The following is a 24,426-nucleotide window of genomic DNA, read 5'->3' as shown; positions in this document are numbered from 1 at the left end:
TTAATTTACTTTAATTTAATATACTTCCAAAAATTATGGAGATTTTGTATTTCCTGGGAGTAATACACACACACACACACACACACACACGCACACACACTGGAGATATATATATATATATATATATATCCACACACACACATATATATGTATATATACACACACACACACACATTGGACAAAATATACAAAAAGACAGTTCATAGAAAAGTGATGCAAAAATTCTTAATCATATGAACCAAACCTTACTCATAAGTTTAGAAATACACATTAAAACCATCCTGAAACATACTTTCTCTACTTTCTCACTTGTCTATTTGGTGGAAATTCCAAAATGTGAATTCCTACTCTGCTGGCAAGACTAAGGGGGAAAAAAGCACTTTCCCAAAATACTGGTAGTAATACAAACTAGTATATTTGCTGTGGAGAGAAAACGTGGCACTCGGTATCCGAATCATCTACTCATTTACCCTTTGATCCAGGAATCTCATTTCTACAATTATCGCCAAGGTTCACAGGCAAAAACTCCATATGTCTTATGTGTTGACCTCTTCATTACAGATAATTTGTAATAGCAAAAGACTGAAAACAGCCAAATACATAGAACACTGGCTGCGTAAATGATGTGGCTGTAACAGGAATGAAGTAGATTTCCAAATACTGTTATGATGTGAGGTTTGGGATCTGTTGTAAAGTGTAAAAAAGTAAGGTGAAGACAAGTGTGAATTGTTTGCTGAATTCTATGTAAGAAATGGAAAGATAGATAGATATAGATAGATTTGCTTAACTTTGCAAGAATAAACAACAATGAAAGAATAAACCCAAAACTTATAAAAAAAGAAAAAGAGAAAGATTACCTACCAAAAAAGGAAGAGAAGAAAGGGGAGGGGACAGGAATGAAAGCTACATTTCTCTAAATGTATCTTTATATATATTTGACTTTGGAACCATGTAAATGCTGTTCATAATTATAAAACAAAATTTAATCACATGGAAGAAAATGTCCCTAAAATCTTAAAATGAATTGATAGGAGTATATCTAATGATGTATCAAGTTCATGGCATAACCACACAGAGAGTGGTTATTTCCAGTGACCTTGACGCAGTCATTACAGTACATCCTTAACGGATAGATCCTAAAGACAAGAACTGCCACCATAAAACAAAAACAAAACAGCCTTAAACAGTAATTCAGTAATCTCACTTTATCAATACTATTAGTGTAGTTATTTTAAAATTTTATAAATATAGTAAGATAAAGCAAATAAAGAAATTCGGTGAATATCAAGATTTTCAGCATACGGGCGCCTGGGGGGCTCGGTGGGTTAAGGCTCTGCCTTCGGCTCAGGTCATGATCTCAAGGTCCTGGGATGGAGCCCCGCATCGCATCAGGCTCTCTGCTCAGCAGGGAGCCTGCTTCCCCCTCTCTCTGCCTGCCTCTCTGCCTATTTGTGATCTCTCTCTGTCAAATAAATAAATAAAATCTTTAAAAAAAGATTTTCAGCATACAAAAAGTCAATGAAGTAGAGGTTTCATGGTTTTTAAAGTTGTTAGATAGGCAGGAAATCATTACTTTTAGCTTCCTTAAAAAGATACATATTTTCTTGCTTTTCTCCCTTGAGAAGGCTTAGAAATAATGAGAAAAAATAGCTTTGATCCAGTAGCACTGAGCATCCTCTAGGAGACTATGTTTTAAGGTGAGCAACCATATCTCAAACAAGACCAAAAAAGTGTACTAGCCATGAAGAAAAATATAAATGCAGCTGATTAAATTTTTCATCAGAATACACTATATTGAAAGTGAAAAAATAACTTACAAACCAAGAGAAAATATTTGCAATACATTTAATTAAGAAAGGGTTTGTTTCAGAAATGCATAAAGAATAACAATAAATTTAAAAAAAGAAAATACCCAATAGGAAAAAAGGCAATGGGCAAAAATATCAACAGGAATTTCACAGAAAAGGAAACAAAAATGGCCCATAACAATGTGGAGAAATGCTTAATTTCAATAAGAAATACTGATGAAAACCTCAGTGAGGGGGCGCCTGGGTGGCTCAGTCGGTTAAGCAGTTCAGCTCAGGTCTTGATTCCATCACCTCAGAGTGGGACCCCAGGGGAGTCTGGGAAGTCTGCTTCTCCCTCTCCCTCCACCTATCCCCTGCCTGTGCGCTCGCTCTCTCTCTCTCTCTTGCTCTCTCAAAAAATAAATAAGATCTTTAAAATATAAATAAGTAACCTCAATGAGATTCTATTATACACTGGAAGTGGGAAATTTTAACCACTGTTGGATTGAGTAAATTGTTCCAACTGCTTTGGAAAAGCAGTGACTGGTACTTGAAACATTTAAAGATAACATATGTTCTATAGTGTAGCAAACCCACTCAGATTAAAGATATTCTTGTACATGGGGGGGGGGGTGGCCTGTGTATGTAAAAGTTCACATTGCCATTGTTTTGCCACAAACTGGAAACATTCCATGGTACTATATATTCATGTAATTGAATACCTCGTAGCAATGAAAATAAACGGGCTGTTTCTACCCTATCAACATTGATAAATGTCAAAAAATAATGTTGACCAGAAGAATGCACACAATATGGTTCTATTTGTACAAATTCAAAAGGAGGCAAATTTAAAAATACACTGTCTAGGATGTGTACACAGATGACAAAGTAACAGAAAAGCAGGTAATGAGCCACACAGAATTAGCCCAGTGGTTACTGCTGGTAAGGAGGGAAATGCGATTAGAGGCTTTCAAGGCATAACTAATGTTCTATTTCCTAATCTGTCAGGTGGGCTGATAAGTGCTTTTTCTTCCTTTTAAATTGTCCATATGCATCTTTATTCTTTCATATGTATGGTATCGTTCTTAATTAAAAAAAAAAATAAAGGCATAGGGAGCCTGCTTCTCCCTCTACTGCTCCCCGTGCTTGTGCTCTCTCTCTTTCTCTCCCTCTCTCTCTCTCTCTGATAATTAATTAATTAATTAATTAAAAAATTAAAAAGCGAAATATTAAAGGCAAATTGAAAACTGAATAATATTTGCGATTCCTACCTGACAATGAAATAATCTCCTTAATATATAACTAACTCCTAAAGGTTAATAAGAAAAAGAATAAGAAAAATAACTAAGGCATATGAACAGTTTGCCAAAAAACAAATCCAGAGGTTTTTAAACATGCTCTGCCTTACTCCTAATAAAAGAATTGCCAGTGTAAACTGCAATGAGATACTGTTTTTCACCTATCCATTTGGAAGTCAACTCAGTGTTTAATGTTGAGGCTGGAAGAGTGTCTGTTAAAATAAGCCACATGAGGACAATTTGGCAACATCTATTAAAATCAAAATCACTTCTAGGTATCTATCCTACAGGTAGCTCACACACATACGAAATGATAGGTCCAAGATTGATTATTGTAACATTGTTTATAATAGCAAAAGACTAGAAAGCCCCCGGAAGTCCATCAATGTAATGTAATATATTTAATGTAATATAATTGTATTTTCAATATAATCCTGGTCAGAATTAATGTATTCCATTTACTGGAATACTATTTGAGAGAATGAGGAGGATTTTTACATCTAATATGAGAGGTCAACAAAACAAGTGAAAAATATTAGGAGAAAAAAATCAAGGTGAAGAGTAGCACAGATAATACACTACCATTTGTGTAAAAATGTATTTGTAAGACACATTAAAAAGTCCAGAGAAGGACATAGAAACGGATAAAAAGTGGTAAACTGGAGACAGGATGGTACCTGGAGGAGAGGAGTGAGAGGATTTCCACTACAGATCATTCCCCTACAGATCTTATCATAATTTTTTCTTTCTTTCTTTTTTTAATAGCTATAAATTCTTTTTTTTTTTTAATTTGACAAAGAGATCACAAGTAGGCAGAGAGGCAGGCAGAGAGAGAGGGGGAAGCAGGCTCCCTGCTAAGCAGAGAGCCCGATGCGGGGCTCAATCCCAGCACCCTGAGACCATGACCTGAGCTGAAGGCAGAGGCTTAACCCACTGAGCCATCCAGGCGCCCCTTATCATAATTTTTTCTTAACGATCTATTTATTTGAGAGAGTGCGAGAGCGGGGAGTAGGGCCAGGGGGAGAACCACAAGCAGACAGCCCACAGATTGCAGAGCCCAATATGAGGCTTGATCCCACGACCCCAAGATCATGACCTGAGCTGAAATCATAAGTCTGATGCTCAACTGACTGAAACACCCAGGTACCCCATCATAATTTTTAAAATCTGGAATAATGAAAGTATGACTTATTCAAAGGACAATACAAAGAGAATATGTATATAAATAAATAATCAGGTTCTGGCTTTTTTTTTTTTTTTTTTTTAATGAACATGTCACTTTTTTGTCTTTCCACCAACTCTGCCTAAAAGCCAATTTGTAGATGCCCGATCCCAGGCTACTCTGGTGGACTGACTCTTGCTGGAGCAGTGCTCTCTAGTTGGCACAAAGTTCATGTTCAAGTCTGATCATTGCTTTGAGGTAAATGCTGTCGAGCCAGTTAGTCCTACACGAAACCAATCACAAAATTACAACGCATCTTAGTTGAATATTTTGCTGTAAAGCAGTGATTCTCAACTATGCGCATTCTCCCTCCAGAGCACAGTCAGCAATGCCTGGAGACGTTTTTGGTAATCAAAACCGGGAGGGTTTTACTGATACTAATGGGGAGAGGCCAGTGATGCTGCTAAATATTTTACAGTGCACAACACCCAAAGAGAATTATTTGGCCCCACATACCACTAGTATTTTGGGTATCAAAGCATGCCAAAGCATCTCTTACAAACCATAAGGTAATAATTATTTTGTAAGCTACAATAAAATCTAGTACATTTGTTCCATTAGGGACCCTTCCCAAAGGAATACCTGAATGGATCCCAGACAACAGCAAAACAAGAAAATGACATCCAGCTATCACAAATCACTGTTAAGAGCGGTCTTTGTCTTTCCCCAGCCTATGACCATGTTCCAGATTCAGTTCCTGAACGCCGTCGGAGATCTGTTGGACCTGATTCCCTCGGTTTCTCCCACAAAAAATTCCAGCCTGAAGGTTTTCAAGAGATGGGACATGGGACATTGCTCTGCTCTTATTAAGGTAAGACATATAGCAGCCTCCGTGTTTTTCCTTGCTCTGGGCCACACAGACTTTTTCTATATGTCAACCCAAGTGTGGCCACATCTCAATCCTGGCTCAAGCCAACGATCAGCTCAGGTGACCTCTATCTAGAAGTTAAGAACTGGAAGGAGCTGATGGAGGGAATTACAAGTACAAGATGTTACCTCTGTTTCTTCTACCATTCCTCCCACGCCATATGCACCTACCACTCCTACCTCTGACAGTCTTCCATTTTGGATATTTGGAGGACAAAGTCTGTCTGTTTTATGCACATTAAAGGTTAATGTTTTGCTCCTTGGCCATATTTTCTCATAATAAATATGGCGATGAACACCCAAATTGACACAATCGCTGTACACTTCCTATGCCTGTAGGCAGTTATCTATGTACCTCTTCGTCATTCACTATGATTCTGGCTGTAGGTTCTTCCTGGATTTGAGAACGTCTATTTTGCTCACTCAAGCTGGTACACATACGCAGCCATGCTCAGGATATATAAACACTGGGACTTCAACATCAAAGATAAAGACACCAGCAGTAGTCGCCTCTCTTTCAGCAGTTACCCAGGTAAATAAATTTAGAGGGACATTGGAGTACTCTTCAGTATTCTTTCAGAATGAAACCTTGGCCATTCAGAGTAACTGAAATGGGAGAAGAAACCTTTAGAGGTTAGTATGCATGAATGAAAGTTGATGTTCAGAATGCCTTTTGAAGAAATACAGCTCTAATGCTTTTATGTAATGGAATGGTGTGAACAAAGTTAATAGCTGCCGAAAACTCACTTCAACAAATGCCAAGTGAGCTACGAGATACTTTCCTAGGCTCTGCGGTAGAAGCCAGGTTGGGCAATAGAGATCCTGCTCTCGGTGTTTCCTCAAGGGCCTGTTTCTTTTATTCATCACAGTATCCACAGAACTTAACTTAGTGTGTGGCACCTTGTACTTAATTTTTGCTGAATGAATGGATGAATGAATGCATAAACTTATAAATCTTACACTAGAGCAAGATAAGTACAATACAGGTAATCATGGTATTATTACTGGGTACTGTGTGAGCTACAGTGGAAATGTAAGGAATGTTAAGAGTATTCAAAGCAGGGTCAGCTCATATTGGATTGTCAGGGAAAGGAAAGAGAGACCAACACTTGAGATAAACCACGAATGATGCCTAGAATTTGAACAGTGGGATGGGTGGGAAGGATGGTCTCTGTGGAGTAGGAGTTGCAAGCTCCTGTTCTTAAAGGGGCCAGGCAGATGATGTAAAATGGATAAAGGGGAGCTGGTATAAGAAAATGAGAGTGAAAACAATTGCAACAAACACATGACCCATTGAAAGGGTGCCAAGTGCTCAGCTCTCACTGAATGTTGTCACTCAGCAATATGGTGGTCAGTGTTGCCAGATCCTCCAACTTCTGAAGATAAAAATATGGATGTAACAAAATGCACTGTGTGAACCTAACAAAACAGTTCTGCTAGCTGGAATGGCCCCCTCAGTTGTAGGTTTGGAACCTCCTCAGGGAACATCCTGGGTAAAGGCAAGGGGAAAATTCTTACCAAACATCTAAGAGTCCAACACCGGATACAAGGTGGACACTTCTGACCTTTAATTACATATTTGTAACTTACAGGGTGGTTATACCAACCACCTGTTGTATCTATCTACCTTTGCCAGAGTATCATTACCCCTTCTGGTATAATTATTCCTGGTAGTATTAATACCATCCTATTACGAATTCTGATCAGTGGCATAACTTTGTATTGTTCTGTCCTTGTGACCCGATCCTTCCTTTGAAAACGCTTTGATTCCATCTTTGTCATTGCCCGCTTAATTGTTTTAGTATTGAGGGGGGCTGGGCACTCCTTTCTCAGAGTTAGACTGTGTTTTGATTTCTTTGTATTCCTTTAGACTGCAATTTAAGGACAGCACAAGACCGAGGCCAGTCAAATATTCAAATTCTTCCTCTTATTTGCAATAAAAGGCAATGTTCAGATGTTACCTGCACTACTTTGAAATCTCTGCAGAATGGCGTTCTTCTGTAGTCTGAATAATCCTGGATCCCTAAGGTAGTGATGGGGAAGGACATGGAGGAATTTCCTATGAAACCTAAAAGTCTGTTAACATTTGTATGTATGTATATATCTTTCCAGAACAGATAGATACGTAGATAATAGAGTTTTTTAGAGCATTTAAACTGAGAGAAAGCAATACTTTTTTTTTTAACCCAACATGTTTTTACAGGAGCTAATGTAGGAATATGATTCATAATATCTTTCATTGGACAGTTTTGTTCTCAGCAACAAACGTGAAAAATGTGGAGGGTCTCATCTCTATTACAAAGAATTGTTTGATTAAAGGATCCTCCCGCCACTTTGGGTTCATCCAATATGTATGGAGTTAAGCTTTGCCATGAGCTTCATCCCCTGTGCGCTGCTGATCCCGGAGCAGAGCTGGGTGGCTTGTTTGTTGCTGGTGTTGGTGGAGAAGTGCCAGGATTAGGAGTGCGGTATCAGGATCTGGAGGTTGTTCATGATATGAACAAGGGCATTAAGAATTACTGAGTCAGAACAGAAATATCAAGTCATGAAATATTTGTGACTTGGCTGCGACACATATTAAAGATGACATAACTGGGAGGGTATAGACACCATTATTCTAAAGATACAAATAACTCTGGAGATTTCCAATGCACCTATCCATACTTTTATAATACATCATGACCCCCCACTCCTGCCCAACTCTGTAGAAGTGAGCACCAAGACGATTGCCCTGAAAAACACTAAAGCTTCTAGATACAAAGACATTTTTTTTTTTGTTTTGATGTCATCAAAAAGGAAAATGGTAGAACTTGGACAGCTATAAACTGTTCCTCAATGTATGAAATCCAACGTAAAACTTTACTTTGGTGGGCCTCGGCTTTTCCTCATCGGTAGAGTGAGACTGATGTAAAGGCTGACTTCATAAAGTTGTAAACATTATGTAATTAATTTGTTTGTTTGCGATTTTCTATGAAATTGTCATGTCAGGCAAAGTATTTATGACGGGAAACAGGACAGATGCTGTCCCTATTCTATCAAAATTTGTATTCTGATGGAAGGGACAAATAAAAAAGCAGTGATTAAAGTGTGATTTGTGTAATAATAGGGAAGACTAGTTTGGGGATGTTGGGATAGCTTCCAAGAGAAAGTAAAATTTAAGTTGAGGCGCAAAAGCAGGTATAAATTAGCCAGCACATGGGGACAGTGGGGCGATAAAATGTTCCGTGTGGGCCAAGCAGCGTGTGTGAAGGCCTGTAGGCAAGAAAAAAATATGTGGAGAAGGCCACAAAGACGGAATGGAGGACAGTGAAGACCATTCAAGTGGCAAGTGGTAGACGTGACATTAACACATTTGCATTTTAGAATTATCTGGCCCACAAGAAGAGGAGAATGAGAGAGGTTGCCAGGAGAATATTTAGAAGCCTGAGGCAATAAATAATCCAGGTACCTCAAGACATGTAGTGTTTTGTAGATGGTCAGTCAGGATGTGGATGGAAGACTGAGCTCCATCTGCAAGAAAAGAACAATATCAACAATGACTGCTGAATTGCTGCAGCAATTCAGGATTTCTGTGAGCTCCCGTTATCCTAGCCAGAATCCTTGAGAGATAATGACCTAATGGCAGTTGTCAGAAGAGCACTCCCAAAGTCGTAGTCCAGCACAGGAGACTAGAAGAAACGGTAGTAATCCAGCACACTCGGACTTACTTAAGTCAGTCTCACGCTCTGCGTTCACCAGAGCCCCAGGTGCTGACTCCCTAAAAATGAGGTGGTTATGTCAAGGAAACAAATTAATATAATAATTCTCATCTTAATCTAGAAAAGGTAAGGTGACTTGGTAGCTTCATTGTTTCTTTCTTTTCCAGACTGTTTTTTTTTTTTTTTTTTTAACTGAGTAGGACTTTCCTTTACCCTTGGGGAAATGATTTCACCTGAAGATCCTAATATGAAATGTCCTGAGAAAGTCAGAAGGAGACCACAAGTAAGCCGGGTGCTAATAAACCTCGGGACTGTCCTCAGGCTCAGGGGAGTGATGTCCCAGTTTTGAAGTGCCTTCCTCAAAATTTCCAAAGTGCCCCCTCCAGCACCTGGAGACCAGCCAGGTTGGCAGTCCTGGGGCATCCTGGAGCCGGCCTGCATCCCATGTGTCTTATTGAGTGGGCACCTGGGTAGCTTAGTCAGTTAAGTGTCCAAGTCTTGATCTCAACTCAGGTCTTGATCTCAGGGTCTTGAGTTCAAGTCCCCACCCTCCATGTATGTCTAATTTAGGAAGCACTTTTACAGAAATTTTCAAAATATCCTTTTAGTGCCCAGGACTAGCCAGAATAGCAGAGCCATCCAGGTGGGGCTGGGCTTAGATGGGAGCCCACGTGGCTCCTGGTCTTCCGACGTCCCTCTTCTGAGAGCTCTTCCCCTCCACCCTTATCCGTACATTCAACGAGATGTTGCTCGTCAATGTGGGGGGGGCTGGGACTCAAGCCAATCTGAGGTCCTACTGAGCTGATAGATCTTTTCTGCTGGCATCACAGTATGTTTGCCCCATGACTGAACGGACAGAATGTTGGTGACAGGATGATTTGAGGTGGCCCTCGTGTCAGACACAACGTGTGGTCAGGGCTCCAGGCTACCGAAGGTCGCTCTTACCCTTGGGCTACAGCATGTGTGTGGACCTGCCTCCCTTCAACAGCCCTGGAAGTTGGCAGAGGAGGCAACAAGGGAATTTACCGTGGTGTCCCGCGCTGGCCCTCAGGTGGTCATCCCTGCAGCCTCTGTACCATGTGCTCGGCAGTCCTCTGCGGAGGGCTAGGCCTGACCCTCACAAAGGCTTTGGAGAATCTCACTCCACAACACAAACAGACCTTTGCCACAGATCTCATGCCCCGTGAAGTAACTACCTACTCTCTCAGGCTGGTCTTTAGCCAAACAGATACACCTTGTGAGACAGGGGCTGCCCTTCTGGCTCTGCCCACAGGCTTCTCACCTGTCCCGCCTGTAGGTGGGGGTGTGTGGACAGTAGGGTAGCATCAGTGCGGGAGGAAATCACCTTCTAGGAATACAATGGTTACAGCATAAGGAGTCTAAGGGAAGACGGACACAGAAGGAAAATATGTTGACGTACGTTTGTGCTATAAAATTCCGAATGGCAGAAACAAATTGTCATTCACACTTTTCTTAATATTCTGGGAAAGGTTTGCATCTGGAGTCGTCGTTAACAAGAGCAGTAATGATTTTTTGAGGGAGTTCTTAGTGTTCGACAGCAACATGACAGACTGCAGACTGGCAGGGTCAGTAAGTAAACGGTGTTAGGAAACGGCACAGACAAAGAAATCTACGTCATTTGAGTACAGACAGGTTACAAAGAGGCCTGGCTTTATGAATAATAACAATATTGCCACCTTTTCCTCGTGGCAGGTGACACATAATTATTCAGGAACAACACACATTATAATAAGGAATGTACAGAGATGGTACCCGGACATTTTAAAGAATCTTCACACGCCCCAATTGGAGGATAGGTACCCATTATTCTAAATCTTCATTTATAAGTCCCTATACCTCGTAAGGGCCTGTGAATTTTGCAGTTTGCCTCTTCATCAAATTGTTTATATAGGCAGGAGCCCTGCAAAAAATAAATCACGTGGGGCTCTGAAAATTCTAAAGAAGGTAGCCCTGGGGAACCTTGTTCTGGAAGCATCCCTTTGGTTTTGAATTGCCATGGTCTGTTTTCCCGAACAACTGAGGAAGGTAAAAGACCGACTGGAGCCCTCCTGCAGGGTACAGCCAACTGCTGATTCTGGCCCTGCAGTCACAAACCAAGACAGTAAGACAGAGAGAGAAATCCCACAGGGAATGGCATCACTACAAAGGTAGCTAATACCACTGTATGAAGACCTCATTGCAAAGGGCTACTGATTTCCATTACATTGAATCTTTAAGTCAGTTCAAAGTAAATCGACATGTCGGTAATACTGAGTCTTTCCATCCACAAATATCGTATCTATGTTTATGTAGGTCTTCGTTAACTTGAGCAATGCTTTGTAGTTTTTCATTATAAGGGTCTTATATACCTTTAGCATTTTGATATCAAAATAATGTTTGATGCTACTGTAATCAGAATTGATATTTTCTTCCTTTTCAAGTGGTTCTTTGCTTTTATAGTTCAGCTATTGCTACATAACAAGCCACTCCAAAAACTAGAGGCTTGAGATCAAAACAATCATTTAGAGGGTTTTGAAGGGGCGGGGTGGGAGGGTGGGGGAACCAGGTGGTGGGTATTAGGGAGGGCACAGATTGCATGGAGCACTGGGTGTGGTGAAAAAACAATGAATACTGTTACGCTGAAAATAAATAAAAAATTAAAAAAAAAAAAAAAACAAAAAAAAAAACAATCATTTAGTATCTTGTGGTTTTTGTGGAGACCAGGAATTTAGATTAGGGCACAGTGAGGATGGTTTGTCTCTACATCTCTGTGTCTGGCTCTTTAGCTGAAGACTCAAGGGCTGAGGGGCTGAAGGCTATGATAGCTTAACTGAAGCTAGAGGATTCACTTCCAAGGTCACTCACTTACGTGGTTGGCAAGATGGTGCCGGCAAGTTGGTTCCCCTCTCCTTGGACCTCTCCACAGGACTGCTCAGGTAACCTCACGACAAGGTGCGTGGCTCCCCGCAGACCAAGTGATCCAAAAGAACAAGGCAAAAGTAGCAATGCCTATTATGACCTAATCTCAGAAGTCACACATTGTCACTTCCACCGCATTCTATTCATTGGAAGCACGTTATTGTGATCAGCCCACAAACAAGGAAAGGAAATTCAAATCTATCTTTTAAAGAGAAGAATGACAAAGAATACATGAAAATTTTAAAATCATCACAGTACAGAAAAACAGTTTTTTAAAAATATTTACTGTGTATCCTGGGACTTTTCTAAGTTCACTTGTCAGTTCTAACAGCTTTTTTGTAGATTTCTTGGGATGTTTCTGTGCACGTAATCATGCCATATTTGTGTAAAGACAGTTTTACTGCTTCCTTCCCTTGTATGTCTTTGTTTTCTTTCATGATTGCACTGATAGGACCTCAAACACAGTGCTGACTGGAAGTGGCATGAAAATCTTTGCTATTCCTGATCTTAGGGGAGAAGTATTCAATGTTTCAGTATAAAGTATGATATTTGTTGTAGGTGTTTGGAGTTACTTTTTATAAGTTTAAAGAGGATCCCCTCCCTTCCTATTTTAATGTTTTTGTTTAACATATTTTTGTGAAATTCTCAGCTTCTAGTAAAAGAATCATGTGATTTTTCTCCTTTATTAATATGGCAAGTTCCATGGGTTGACTTTCAGATGTGAAACCAACTTGATATTCCTGGGATTATCCCCATTTAGTCATATTATTCTTTTTATTTATTTTTTATTCAACTTACTAATATTTGGTTAAGAATGTTTTCATTTATATTCATGAGAGATATTGGTCTGTGGCTTCTTATAATAGTTTTGGTGTCTTGGTATACCCATCCTCATAATCTGAGTTTAGAATTTTTTTTTTCTTCTGTGTTTTTCTGAAGGTGTTTGTGTAGGACTAGCGATATATTTTTCCCTTAAATGTTTAATAGAATTCATCAACTGAGCCATTTAGACATGGGCTTTTTGTTGGAAAGTTTTTAACTATGAACTCAATTTCTTTCATTGATAATAGGACTATTCAGGTTTTCTAATTTTTCTTGAGCCAGTTTTAAAAATTTGTCTTTCAAAGAGTTTTCATTTCTTTGATGTTATCATGTTTATTGACATAAAACTATTTATAATATTTTCTGTGAGCCTTTTAATGTCTGTCTGTAGGATCTTTAGTTAAGTCCCTTTAATCATTCATGATATTATAATCTTCTTTTTTGTTATTCACTCTAGCCTGAGATGTGTCAATTTAACTGATATTTTCCAATAGCCAGATTTTATTTTCATTGATTTGTTTCCTATTATTTGTTCATTTTTCCTCCTCATTGATTTCCATTCTTATCTTTATCATTTTCTCTCTTTGTGCATTTAATCAACTTTTTTCCCCCTAACTTCTTGAGGTAGAATCCCAGGTAATTTATCTTTCTTGTTTTCTACTATAAGAAAATAAGACTATAAAACTTCCTTTTAAGCACTCCTTTTCAGTGCATCTGACACATTTTGGTGTGTTTTGTTTTCATTTTCATTCAGTTTAGAATATTTTATGATTTCTTACATGATTTCTTTAATCCATGACTCGCTTGGAAATGTATTGTTTAATTTCCAAAAATTTGGAGACTTTCCAGATCTCTCTCTCTCTCTCTCTCTTTTTTTTTTTTTTTAAATTCAATTCTGTTATGAGTAAGCTGTCTTTCCTTTGAGCTTTCCTGGTACCCAACGCATAATTTCTTCAGAGTCCATATTCATATTCTGTATTCATTTACTCCACATTCACCCTGTGCGCCCAGAGCCAGCACATAAGCCTTGCAATTATTTTAATCATTAAATAAATATTTATGGAAGCAAAGAAGGAAGAAAGAGGGAAAGAAAGGAAAGAAAAAAAAGAGAATGGTAATTAAAAAGAGGGGCACAGATAATGGGTGGCGCACCCCCGTGTGGCCATGGTGGGAACTGCAAGGGGGAGAGAGGGGTAAACAAAATAATTGTTTGCTCCATACTCCATACCGCTCTCTCTCTTACAACTTTGATTTGAGAACAGGAATCCAAGATGTTCAGGAATTATTATTGAAACATTTCAGATGCAGTCCTGTGTGTTCAGCACAGACGTTGGAGCTTGAAGCTCCTCCTCTGTAGCCACCCTGATTACAAATGACTTGAAGTGAACCCAACTAGTTTTAATGGATTTAGGCAGCACTCAAGTTTTAAATAAATTGCTATAAACTTGTCAACTCGTTATTGAAATTAAAAAAAAAAAAGCATTTGTTTATTTCCTACTTATGTGCCTTCCCCTGTAACTGACACTAGGCTAAACATTTGGTGCGTGGGATGTCATTTAATTTTCACAAAAACCTCACAAGGAGGGTATTGTATTTGTATTAAAAAAAAAAAAAACAGGTTCAGAAAAGTTAAATAACATGCTCAAAATCACTAGACTCGGGTTGGGGATTGAGTTCAAACACTATATCTGACTATAACTATCCCTTGTTGTTTGTTGTTTCAGAAATGGTTCAGCTTGCTTTTAAGTCAGAGGGTTAAAACTGAAAAAAGAGCCCTGAGCTCAAAGACCCTCCCAGGCATGCCAGGGGGTGGAGCTCTTGCAGGGGGAACAAAGCTGGGTTCTATTCAAAGTGTTTCAATCCAGGATTCCAGTAACATTGATTCCCAAGAGGCTGAGTCTTCACGCTTAATTATCTGTAAGTGAAGTTCTCTGGAATGCACTTAGGGTGTCTCATCAAGCCTGTGGGGGGCCCCCTTCCTTTGCATAACATCCAGGCATTCCCTCACCTCCCTAAACACACGTTTACACACCCCTTCGACCTAAAGGTTCCCAGGGGAGCTTGCTAAAAATGGAAATTCCAAAGTGTGTCCATTGACATTCTTATTCAGTTGGTCTGGCCTGGAGCATTTGTAGCAAACATGGCAGCAGGTGATTCTAACACACGGGATCCAAACCCATCCACTAAGACCCTGGTAGTTCTAAACTGGTCTGCAGCAATGACTTGGCTCAGCTTTTTCTCATAAGAAGTTCAAATCCTTGAACGTAGGTACACAGGAAGAAAGAAGAAAGAGTCTCAGAGCTCCAAGAAAATGTAGTTGCCTCCCTCATAATCCATAATGTTATTACCTTCATAAGTCACAAATTGCCTACCTCGTGTACTATAATTACTTGGACTAATTCCATGTTAGCTCTTTTATCTCACATACTTCCATCGTCAGGCTGAAACAGACACAGTCTGCGAGTTAACACATGCCAAGATTTATGTCTTCTGCCTCTTAAAAAGTAGAACCAAGGGAAGAAAAGAAATGAAAGTAGAACAAGGGCACCTGTTTCAAAGGACTGTAGATAGATCTTACAGCACTTCATTTCTGTTTTCTAAAGCACCTTTTTTTTTGGTTCTCTGCCCCATCCTGGGACACTGATGCCTTCCTTTCCCCAGGCCACACCTCTCTCTGCCCCCACCCCTGGCTCAGGAAATTTCCTTCTTCTATCTTAGAAATCTCATCTTATTTTCCATACTTGTCGTAAGGTGATTCCCCCCGCTCCACCCTGTTTAAACCTGCACCTCCCCATGACTCACTCTCTTTTTCATTGTTTCTACTGTGTTTGCCCCATTTCACGTGTCAAGTGTTGTCACCATCTGCAAGACAACACACCTGTTCCCATCACATTCGTCAGGCGCATAGGGTATAGTGGAAAAGGCCTGTGCTCAGGGTCAGTCTTAGATTTATTCCTGAAAACGCTGTTTATTTGCTTTAAATAGCTGAGTAATTTTTTAAAAAATAGCTCATCGAAGTGCCATGTTTGTGAAGACCAGATGATGGCGTCCATCCTTCTAAATAAAGCAAGGCATTTGGTGTATGGTAGGTGGTGAGTCACCACTATCTTCTCTTTCTTCCTTAGATTTAACACTTACTTACTGAGCACCTAGTAGGTGTCAAATCCTCCTCTTGGTGCTGGAGTGAACAAGACAGAAAAAGGCCCTGCCCTCATGGATCTTACATGCCTTGGGATGGATGGAAAAGAAAACAGGAAACAAATTAATATGAAGTAAATAAGATGATAATTTGTTATTAAAGAAAAACAGATTTTGTTCTGATTTGGATAATAACAGAATGTTGATGAAAGACAATGCCGACTTCTTGGCAGTCACCCTAAATAGTCTTTGCGAGACCTACTCATTCGAGTCCTACTGCAGGATTAGGCAGAAATGGGCTCAATAAATTCTTCCTTGACTGAAGAATAATCACTGGAAGGAGAAGTGGAGATGGATTGTGACCAGTTAGAATCTTGGCAGGAAGACAAGCAAATAAATGCCGCTCTGGAAGGTGGGAAGACGTGAGTCCCTTGTTGAGCAGGCAGAATGAATGGCTGTAAGATTTTGTATCCTGGGATAACAGGGAGCCCTACAGGCCACCCTTAGTAAGAGTGAGGAAGGAGAAGAGCCGTCCTCTGCAGGCAGTGGCCGCAGAGCAGGGGTTCTGGTGGAGGTTCTAAGGGGTCGGGGCGGGGCCAGCAGATGCTGAGGGGGCCGTCAGGGCATGAGCCTCTTGGAAAAGCTCCTGAGGGAATTCTGATATAGTCTCTGAACTGGGAATTACTGCACAGAGCTTGGGATATCCTCTGTGTGTGATACACACTTACTGACTAGTTGCCACACTGGCTTAGAGAAGGCAGAGAGCCTGGCCCAGGCTGGTGTTCTCCATGGGGCAGAGAAGTGATACTGTCCCTCTTCAGTAGTGGGAAGAAGCTAAGCAGAAAGGCTGAGAGTATGGTACAAAGTTACTGTGCTTTCCTTTGCTACGAAAGGAAGGCAAGAGAGTTCCCCAAGTGTCATACCCACTGGTGTTAAATGGCATTCAGACCTTTCAAAACAAAATATGTGGTGTAATTGGATGATGATTATTATTATTATGATGTCAATTTGCTTTTACTATATAAAAAATAACCTCCAAAACTTTGTGGCTAGAAACAATATGTAATTCCTATCGCTTTTGAGTCCACAGGCCAGCTAAGTGGCTCTCTCTGGACACCTCAGCTGCTCAGGTTCACGCATCCGTGGTTGCCTGTGGAGTGGGTGTGCCTCTCTGCTGATGTTGGAAGAACTCCCTCACACGTTTAGGGGTTGGCAGCCTAGAGCTTGACCTCCTCCATGTGGCTTCTCACCTAGAGACCAGGCTCAGCTAGGCTTCTTTACAAGACAATACCAAGGTTCCAGGAGATGAAGCAGAAGTGTGCAAGTTTTCTGGAGGCCTAGCCTCAGAATCAGCCCATTCTGTTAGCTGAAGCAAGTTCCAAACCCAGCCCAGACGGAGAAGACAGGAAATGGGCATCTTTTGATGGGAGGTGCTGCAAGTTCACACAGCAGAGAATATGGAGGGGTGGCATGTGTGTGAAGAAATAGCACAGCTATTTTTATAAACATGATCCAAACTCCTGGCGCTGAGTTGTGTGTTATCTGTGCTCTTGGTCAACACTGATTCTACTCTTTAGGGAAAAGAATGAAGGTGTTTGGTCTTCAGAGCTTCACAGCCGCTAATTAATGCCATACGGAAATGGGCGTGGTTTAAATGCACCTGATAGGATAACAAGGCTACTTTTTTTCCTGGGTTGTACTAAATGATAGGTCTAAATGGCATCAGAGGGTAGTGGTCTCTGCTTATTTTTGCGATTCAAGTGATTTAAGTCTTGAGATTTATTAACTGTCAGGTTTCCTTTTTATTTCTTAATTAAATTCAGCAGTGAACTAACTATGAAATGTGATTTGCAGACTGGCTTTCATATTTGAGTGTTTCACTCCCTCCTGATCTAGAATTGCCTGCCTTTCAAAGCTGCTAATGACAGATAAAAGCAAGAATATAATTCAACCCTGGCAAAGAACATTTCTCTTGTAATGTTTCACGACTTTGTCCCCACTTGGCCTTTTCCTTTTTATTTCATCTTAAACTCTAAACTATAGAATTAACCGTCTTGACTGGAGTTGTTTTGCAAGCCAATTCATTCTCTTTGTTACAGAACTCTGGGTGGCCTACATTTTCCCATCTGTAATAAACAGTCTTGCTCTTGGGCAAACCACGGCTTCTTACCTGTTGGCGTAGTCACTCACACATATTAAAGAACGCTGCCCTCTTGTGTTCATAGAGATTGCTACAAGGAGTGAATTAGCAAGTTTATTATGCCAGAAATGTGACATTCCAGTCCATGGAGATCGTCTACCAGGGAGCTTGCCCAAGGCCGCCAAGTATGGTTGTACAGATTGAACACTGCAAAATGAGCCCAGCCCAAGAGGTGAATGAATGGTCATTGAAATCCATCCCACACTGCTTGTGAAGCCATGCATCCAATGTCCAGGCTATGTCTTCCAAAAGCAGATGCTCTTGAAAATTTCATTCAAGGGCACCATCCACTCATCAATCCTTATCCCACATGGAATGTGCAAGCTTCTGTCATTTATACAGACTTCGAATAGGCCAGTGGCAGCCTTGGGGATGCTCATTATGAGTTGGTTGGACACTGCCCTCATCGTGTTAATTTCCCACTCAGAAATTTCCAGAAATTAAAATTATACCATTAGCGCTGAATGACATCACTTAGTCCCAGGTTATCAGAAGAAGGGAATAAGGAACAGAGAGATAAAATAAGAAGGGCCAGATTTGCTCTTTGCTATGCGGAGAATTCAAATGCAGGCTTTCTGACTCCCACTGCAGCTCTGAGGTCTTATCTTTAGCTTGGGGTGATCCCATTATCTGATTGCGCCCTACCCATCCCTACCAGGCCTAAAGGAGATGCACAGTAGTTTGTTCACCGAATGAATAAATGAATGACTGTCCAACTATATTTTCTTTTTTTAAAATTTTAATTCTAGTGTATTAACATTAAGTGTTATATTAGTTTCAGGTGTACAGTATAGTGATTCAACAATTCAATGCATTACTCAGTGCTCATCACAAGGAAAGAATTCTCATCACCTCTTCTACCCATGTCCCCCCACACACCTCCCCTCTGGTAACCATCTGTTTGTTCTCTATAATTAAGAGTCTGGTTTTTTGTTTATCTCTTTATTTTCTCTTTGTTCATTTGTTCTGTTTCTTAAATTTCACATATAAGGGAAATCCTATGGTATCTGTCTTTCTCTAACTTAATTTGGCTTAGCATAATACTCTTTAGCTCCACCCATGTCATTGCAAATGGCAATTTCATTCTTTTTGATGGCTGAGTAATATTCCACTCTGTGTGTCTGTGTGTGTGTGTGTGTGTGTGTGTATACACATATATTATATAGCACATCTTCTTTGCCATTCTTCTATCAATGAACACTTGAGATGCTTACATACTGGCTATTGTAGATAATGCTGCAATAAACCCCAGGTGCCCCCTAGTCAACTCTTATACAAGCTTCCAGACTCAGTTCCATGAAGCTTTTCTCCTCCTGCCTTCATTAAGCCTGAAGAAGGACAGCCATGAAGGCTGAGCACGGGGGTTCACACTTAGTGGAAAGAGCGCTGGACTGGGTCAAGGACCTGCACCCGAGGCCCAGGTCTGCCAGCAGCTGGCTGTATGGTCCTGGAAAGATGCCCTCGCCTCTTTGCGCCTCATCTTGTCCTTCCCGATTACAAAAGCTTCAGATACATTGGTGTTTCTCCGTGTGTGGCCTGGTGAGGTGGTATTAGGTGGTTCGTGGGCAAGTAATTTTCGCATGTTAGTAGAAATGTATTTGTTTTAATGTGTTTTCTGAGGAAAAAAAAAAAGCCAAAACATTAACCCTATGGTTCCTCGGATATTGCTGTATGTGACAAGTATTTTAAGTTTGGAAAGAGTACATTTAAGGAAAAATAGTAAGCAAATTACAAGTGATCATATAAGGCAGAGATGATAAGGTGGTATAAAATGGTGTAAGTTTGGGAAGTACCAGAGGAGCTTTTCACCTTGGCCTCTTCTAACTCTCTCACTGGGTCCTTCTCTGATGTTTCTTCACCACTGACAATTCGTCCTTCACGACTTGCTACTGGTGACAGTATATCCTCTCTCATTGCTAGAGCCGTATGTGATAATACTTTGATTTCTACCACAATCACATAGCATAAAGCACAAAATAGGCCTTTAAAAAAAGACTTGTGGCTTCACTGATTTTCCTGTATTGCTGCCAACACGTATAAAAAGCGTTGCCTGACCCAGAGTGGCAAGATCCCAGTTTCAAACCATGTTTACTTATGTAAATGTAGATGTTTTTCCTCTTCCTAAAAATCATGTAGACTCATTATATAAAATTTGAAAAATACAGAAAAGTGGAGGGAAAGAGAAGAAAGAAGACATCCATAATCTTATTATCCAACAAAGAACCCTGTTAATCCCCCTCCCTAATTCTAAGTTCTCCTGCAAAATCCTAGTTAGTGGGGATCTATTTCTGTTTATCATTTTGGAAAATCGGAAGAGTCCTGACTTAATATATTTTTATTGCCCAAATTATAAAATCAAAAAATATCAATAGGGAATCTAGGGTCAGAGGTCCACTGGCACCTTTTTATAAGGAGCTGTTAAGTAAGCCCTACAGAGATGAGCCCAAACCAAGAGAGGCTACCGCAGATCAGGGATCATAATAACTGATACTCTTTGCAAAATGCATTGTGTATGCAAAGCTCTATGCTAATAATGTTGGTTGAATATACCAGCTAGATGTATGCTGACTTGTATATTGGTCTCTCCTGTAGGGTTTTTGGAGTCTCTGGATGACTTTTACATTCTTAGCAGTGGTTTGATATTGCTGCAGACCACAAACAGTGTGTATAATAAAACCCTACTAAAGCTTGTGGTACCCCAGTCTCTCCTCGCATGGCAAAGAGTCCGTGTGGCCAATATGATGGCAAATGATGGCAGGCAGTGGGCAGAGATCTTTTCAAACTACAACTCTGGTAAGTGGCCTGGCAGAAGAGCTCTTAGGCATGTACGTATGTTTAGATTTCGAGTTAACCAGTAGAGCCGCACCCATACCCTACTTCGTGTCTCCCAACATTTCAGGCACCTATAACAACCAATACATGGTCCTGGACTTGAAGAAGGTAAAGCCGAAGTACAGCCTTGACACAGGCACTCTGTACATTGTGGAGCAAATTCCTACGTATGTAGAATATTCCGACCAAACTGAGATTCTACGGAAAGGTACTGTCTTTATGCTTGAAGGCTGGAAGTCCGATCAGTCTGTGAGTGCGTAAGCCTCTGTGTTGGGGAATGTGTGGTATGGGGCTGTATGGTGGGGAGGGGTGTATGACGGGGAAGAAGAGACGGGAAAGCCATTGCTAGTTACACTGGGAAAGAACTCCCAGCTTCAGCACAACAAGTAAAATCTGCACCTCAGACTCTTACATGACATTGTATAGTTGGGGACAAAGCCAGGCATTTATGGGCTTAGGACTTCTCATCACTCTAACATTACCTTATCTCCTGGGCTCCTGGGTAAAGCTTTTAGTCAAACTCAGCAAATATTTACAGAAGTGCTTCCTTGGCCCAGGGACTGGAAAAGCATGGCTGCAGGTTACAAATTCCCCAATCTTTAGAAACAGTCTAGTGAGGAAGCGAGGCACGTAACCAGCCCTTAGAACCCAGAATAGGAAGAGCGGTCATAAAGTCTGGGGTGCCTAGCCCAGGGGTGGGCATGTTCAGTGTGAGGATCAGAGAAGGCGGGTCTGAAGGGCAAGACCAGAGCCCCGACATTTCAATCATGGGTCTTAGAGTGACACCACCTTGATTTGAATCTCTGCTCCTCAAAATCTCGGGCAAATGATCTACTCTCTCCAAACCTCACTTTCTCCGTCTGTGAAGTACTACATTAGCAGTACAGGTCCACAATCACTTATCTGTAATTTTGAAATCTCAAAAAAATGTTGTTGTTGTTGTTGTTGTTTTCCTAAACTTAGTACCAAAATATGACCTGACCTGACCTTTTGGTAGCAAAACTACCCGTTTGGCAGTTCAGTCGACTTGAACTGTTTAGTCTTTATTTCCTCTCCTGCAGGGACACTATACATTAGGCTCCAGAGATGCCAATGCCTCTGATTATGAAGTGTTGCCACAGACACTGCAATGTCATATGGGATATGCACACCCCACTGCTGTTCTAAGATCTGCAAAACACTGAGTTCTGAATTATCTGGCCTCCAAGAGTTTTTGGATGCGGGAATGTGGACCTTTCTTTGTAATTTCAAAGTTGTCTTGGGAGTGAATTGGGATAATTTTTCCCAATTCTTGAGCACACTGCTGACACAAAGCAAGCACACTTACTTACCTTGCATCGAACACAGTGTTTGGCACACACAACGTATGTGCATATTTGTTGAATAAAGGAAGAGTGAAGAAGATGTCTGAGTGATGGTTAAATGTCAAAAAAAGAGCTCAGCAATTCGACAAGGGGACAAGGTCAAACAAATGGAGGCATGAAAACTGTGTTGTGATTGAGAGACTGTTAGCTTTAGAGACAGCTAGAGGAAGGGCTCTGCCATGGATAGTGGTGGTGAGTGAAAAATGGCAGTTTTTGAAAAGGGAGAACAGACTAGGAGTCAGAGAGAAGGCAGGAGACTAATTAGGACACTGTTGCAATAGATCAGCTGATAGATGAGCAGAAACAGAATCAAGGGAAGATATGGACCCCCGGAATCAGGGCCTGATCCTCTCCCAGGTCCCCAGAGATTTTATAATGACGCCAACCAAATGCTCATAAAACGCAGAAAACAATTCATAAAGGTGGAGATTTCAGTTGCCAATCAGATCAGATATCGCTCAACAGAGAAGTCCAATCGTTGGCGGTCACGTAGTTAAGACTGCCATTCAAAACTGAGAAGTCAGCTGTCCGATCTTGAAGCCTGGCCCATCCAGATCATGAGAGCCCGATAAAATTAGCAGCCTCAAGAGGGAGATGTGTGCTAAAGGGGACAGATTATTCATGGCCTTTTCTTCTTTGGACTGCGACTGATTATGGAATGGCAGACTCAGGTTCTTTGCGATCTTATTCCTAGATTCCATGAAGAAATCTACCCTGAGACTAAAAAAAAAATCTGATGCTGATCTGTCTGTAGTTGTTTTGCTGAAGGTGGGAAGAACAGAGAGTTAAATTCATTGTCCACTGTATACTAGGCACCCATTTCAGCCTTTTACTTACATTCTCTTGTTTGATCTTCATTACTATACTTCCAGATAAGTAGCACTGTTACCGTTTTACTATAAGGAAAGAAAGGCTCAGAAAGAAACATGTGATTTGCCCAAATACTTATGTGCTATCACACAGCCATTAAAATAAAAGACGGGGCGCCTGGGTGGCTCAGTGGGTTAGAGCCTCTGCCTTTGGCTCAGGTCATGATCCCGGGGTCCTGGGATCGAGCCCCGCATTGGGCTCTCTGCTCAGCAGGGAGCCTGCTTCTCTCGCTGCCTCTGCCTGCCTCTCTGCCTACTTGTGATCTCTGTCTGTCAAATAAATAAAATCTTTAAAATAAAATAAAATAAAATAAAATAAAATAAAATAAAAAGACAGAAAGTTCTACAGACCTCCTGGAATTTGGAAGCAGCTGTGGTATATTGCTGGAAGCCTTTTGGTCAGAAAGGAGGCACTGGACATCTCTGAACCTCTGTTTCTTTCTTTATAAGGAGGGATGATAAGGCTTATATACATCATTAGGTTGTTGTGACATAAGATAATCTATTTCAAATGCTTTTGTAAATCATGAAGCTTTAGGAAAATGTGAAGTGTAAAGCAGCCATTTTGATTATTCGTTTGAGCTGCATTCACATTAAGAGTATAGTAGTTTTAACAGTTAATATTCATCTAATGCTTACCAAGTATTAGATGCTATTGTAAGCACTCCATCTGTCTGAGCTCGTTTCATGCTCATCATCATCCTTATAAGGTAAGTGTTTTCATTGTTCACATTTTATAGCTGAAGAAACTGAAGCGCAGAGAATTTGAATAATTTGTCTAAGGTCACAAACCTAATGAAGGCAGAACCAGGCTTCAGATCCAGGCAGTCTAACCCCTAAGTCTATATATAACCTAGATGTACTATAGTAATGAAGATGATTTTAGCCTGTCAGTTCAATATTGTCTTTAATCTCAGTTCTTCCTGATGCTGGCCTGTGTCTTGTCATTTTTTTAAAATCTCTGTAACCTCACCCCTGAGTAGGGGATCCTATAAAACAGTAAAAAGGGAGAAAGGCGGACAAAGGTCAAGACAATATGGGGGATGGAAAATAAACCCTGAATGGTGGAGGAGTCCCACCTGTGTTGACTAACTGTCCTGTAGACAATAGCTCAGGCCCCTGGAATCTGGGCTGTTCCTGAAGTACTGATTGTATTAGAGCTGTGTCACATGTCTCATGCTTAGTGACGAACGTGCTCTATGGCCTTGGCACACCGCGAAGCTTGGGATGAAGCTAAGCCTTAAGGAATGCTTATGAAGAAGTTAAAGCCTGCTGGAACCTTAAAGATTATCTCCAATCTCTTCAAATTATGGATTCTTCCTTTCCCGCTCCATTAAAAAGAGCAAATAAAGTGAAGTTAACTGCCTGAGACCTTGTGATTCAGCCCTGAGCCTAGAATTCAGGTTTTCT

The 24,426-nt window shown here is 40.6% G+C and overlaps 1 protein-coding gene across 2 annotated transcripts in view; it reads left to right on the top strand.

Annotated features, from left to right (window-relative positions):
* Positions 1-24,426, top strand: part of PLBD1 (phospholipase B domain containing 1) — a 53,334-nt gene that overhangs the window by 25,085 nt on the left and 3,823 nt on the right. For both annotated transcript variants that reach the window (XM_080810025.1, XM_080810026.1), the window contains exons 5-8: positions 4,978-5,118; positions 5,562-5,706; positions 20,544-20,744; positions 20,851-20,991. In XM_080810025.1, the coding sequence (XP_080666151.1) occupies positions 4,978-5,118; positions 5,562-5,706; positions 20,544-20,744; positions 20,851-20,991 (628 nt within the window). The remainder of the gene's footprint in view (positions 1-4,977; positions 5,119-5,561; positions 5,707-20,543; positions 20,745-20,850; positions 20,992-24,426) is intronic.

Source organism: Martes martes (assembly GCF_963455335.1).
Source record: "Martes martes genome assembly, chromosome: 8".
Taxonomy (NCBI): Eukaryota; Metazoa; Chordata; class Mammalia; order Carnivora; family Mustelidae; genus Martes; species Martes martes.
This window is presented reverse-complemented; position numbering and strand designations above follow the sequence as displayed.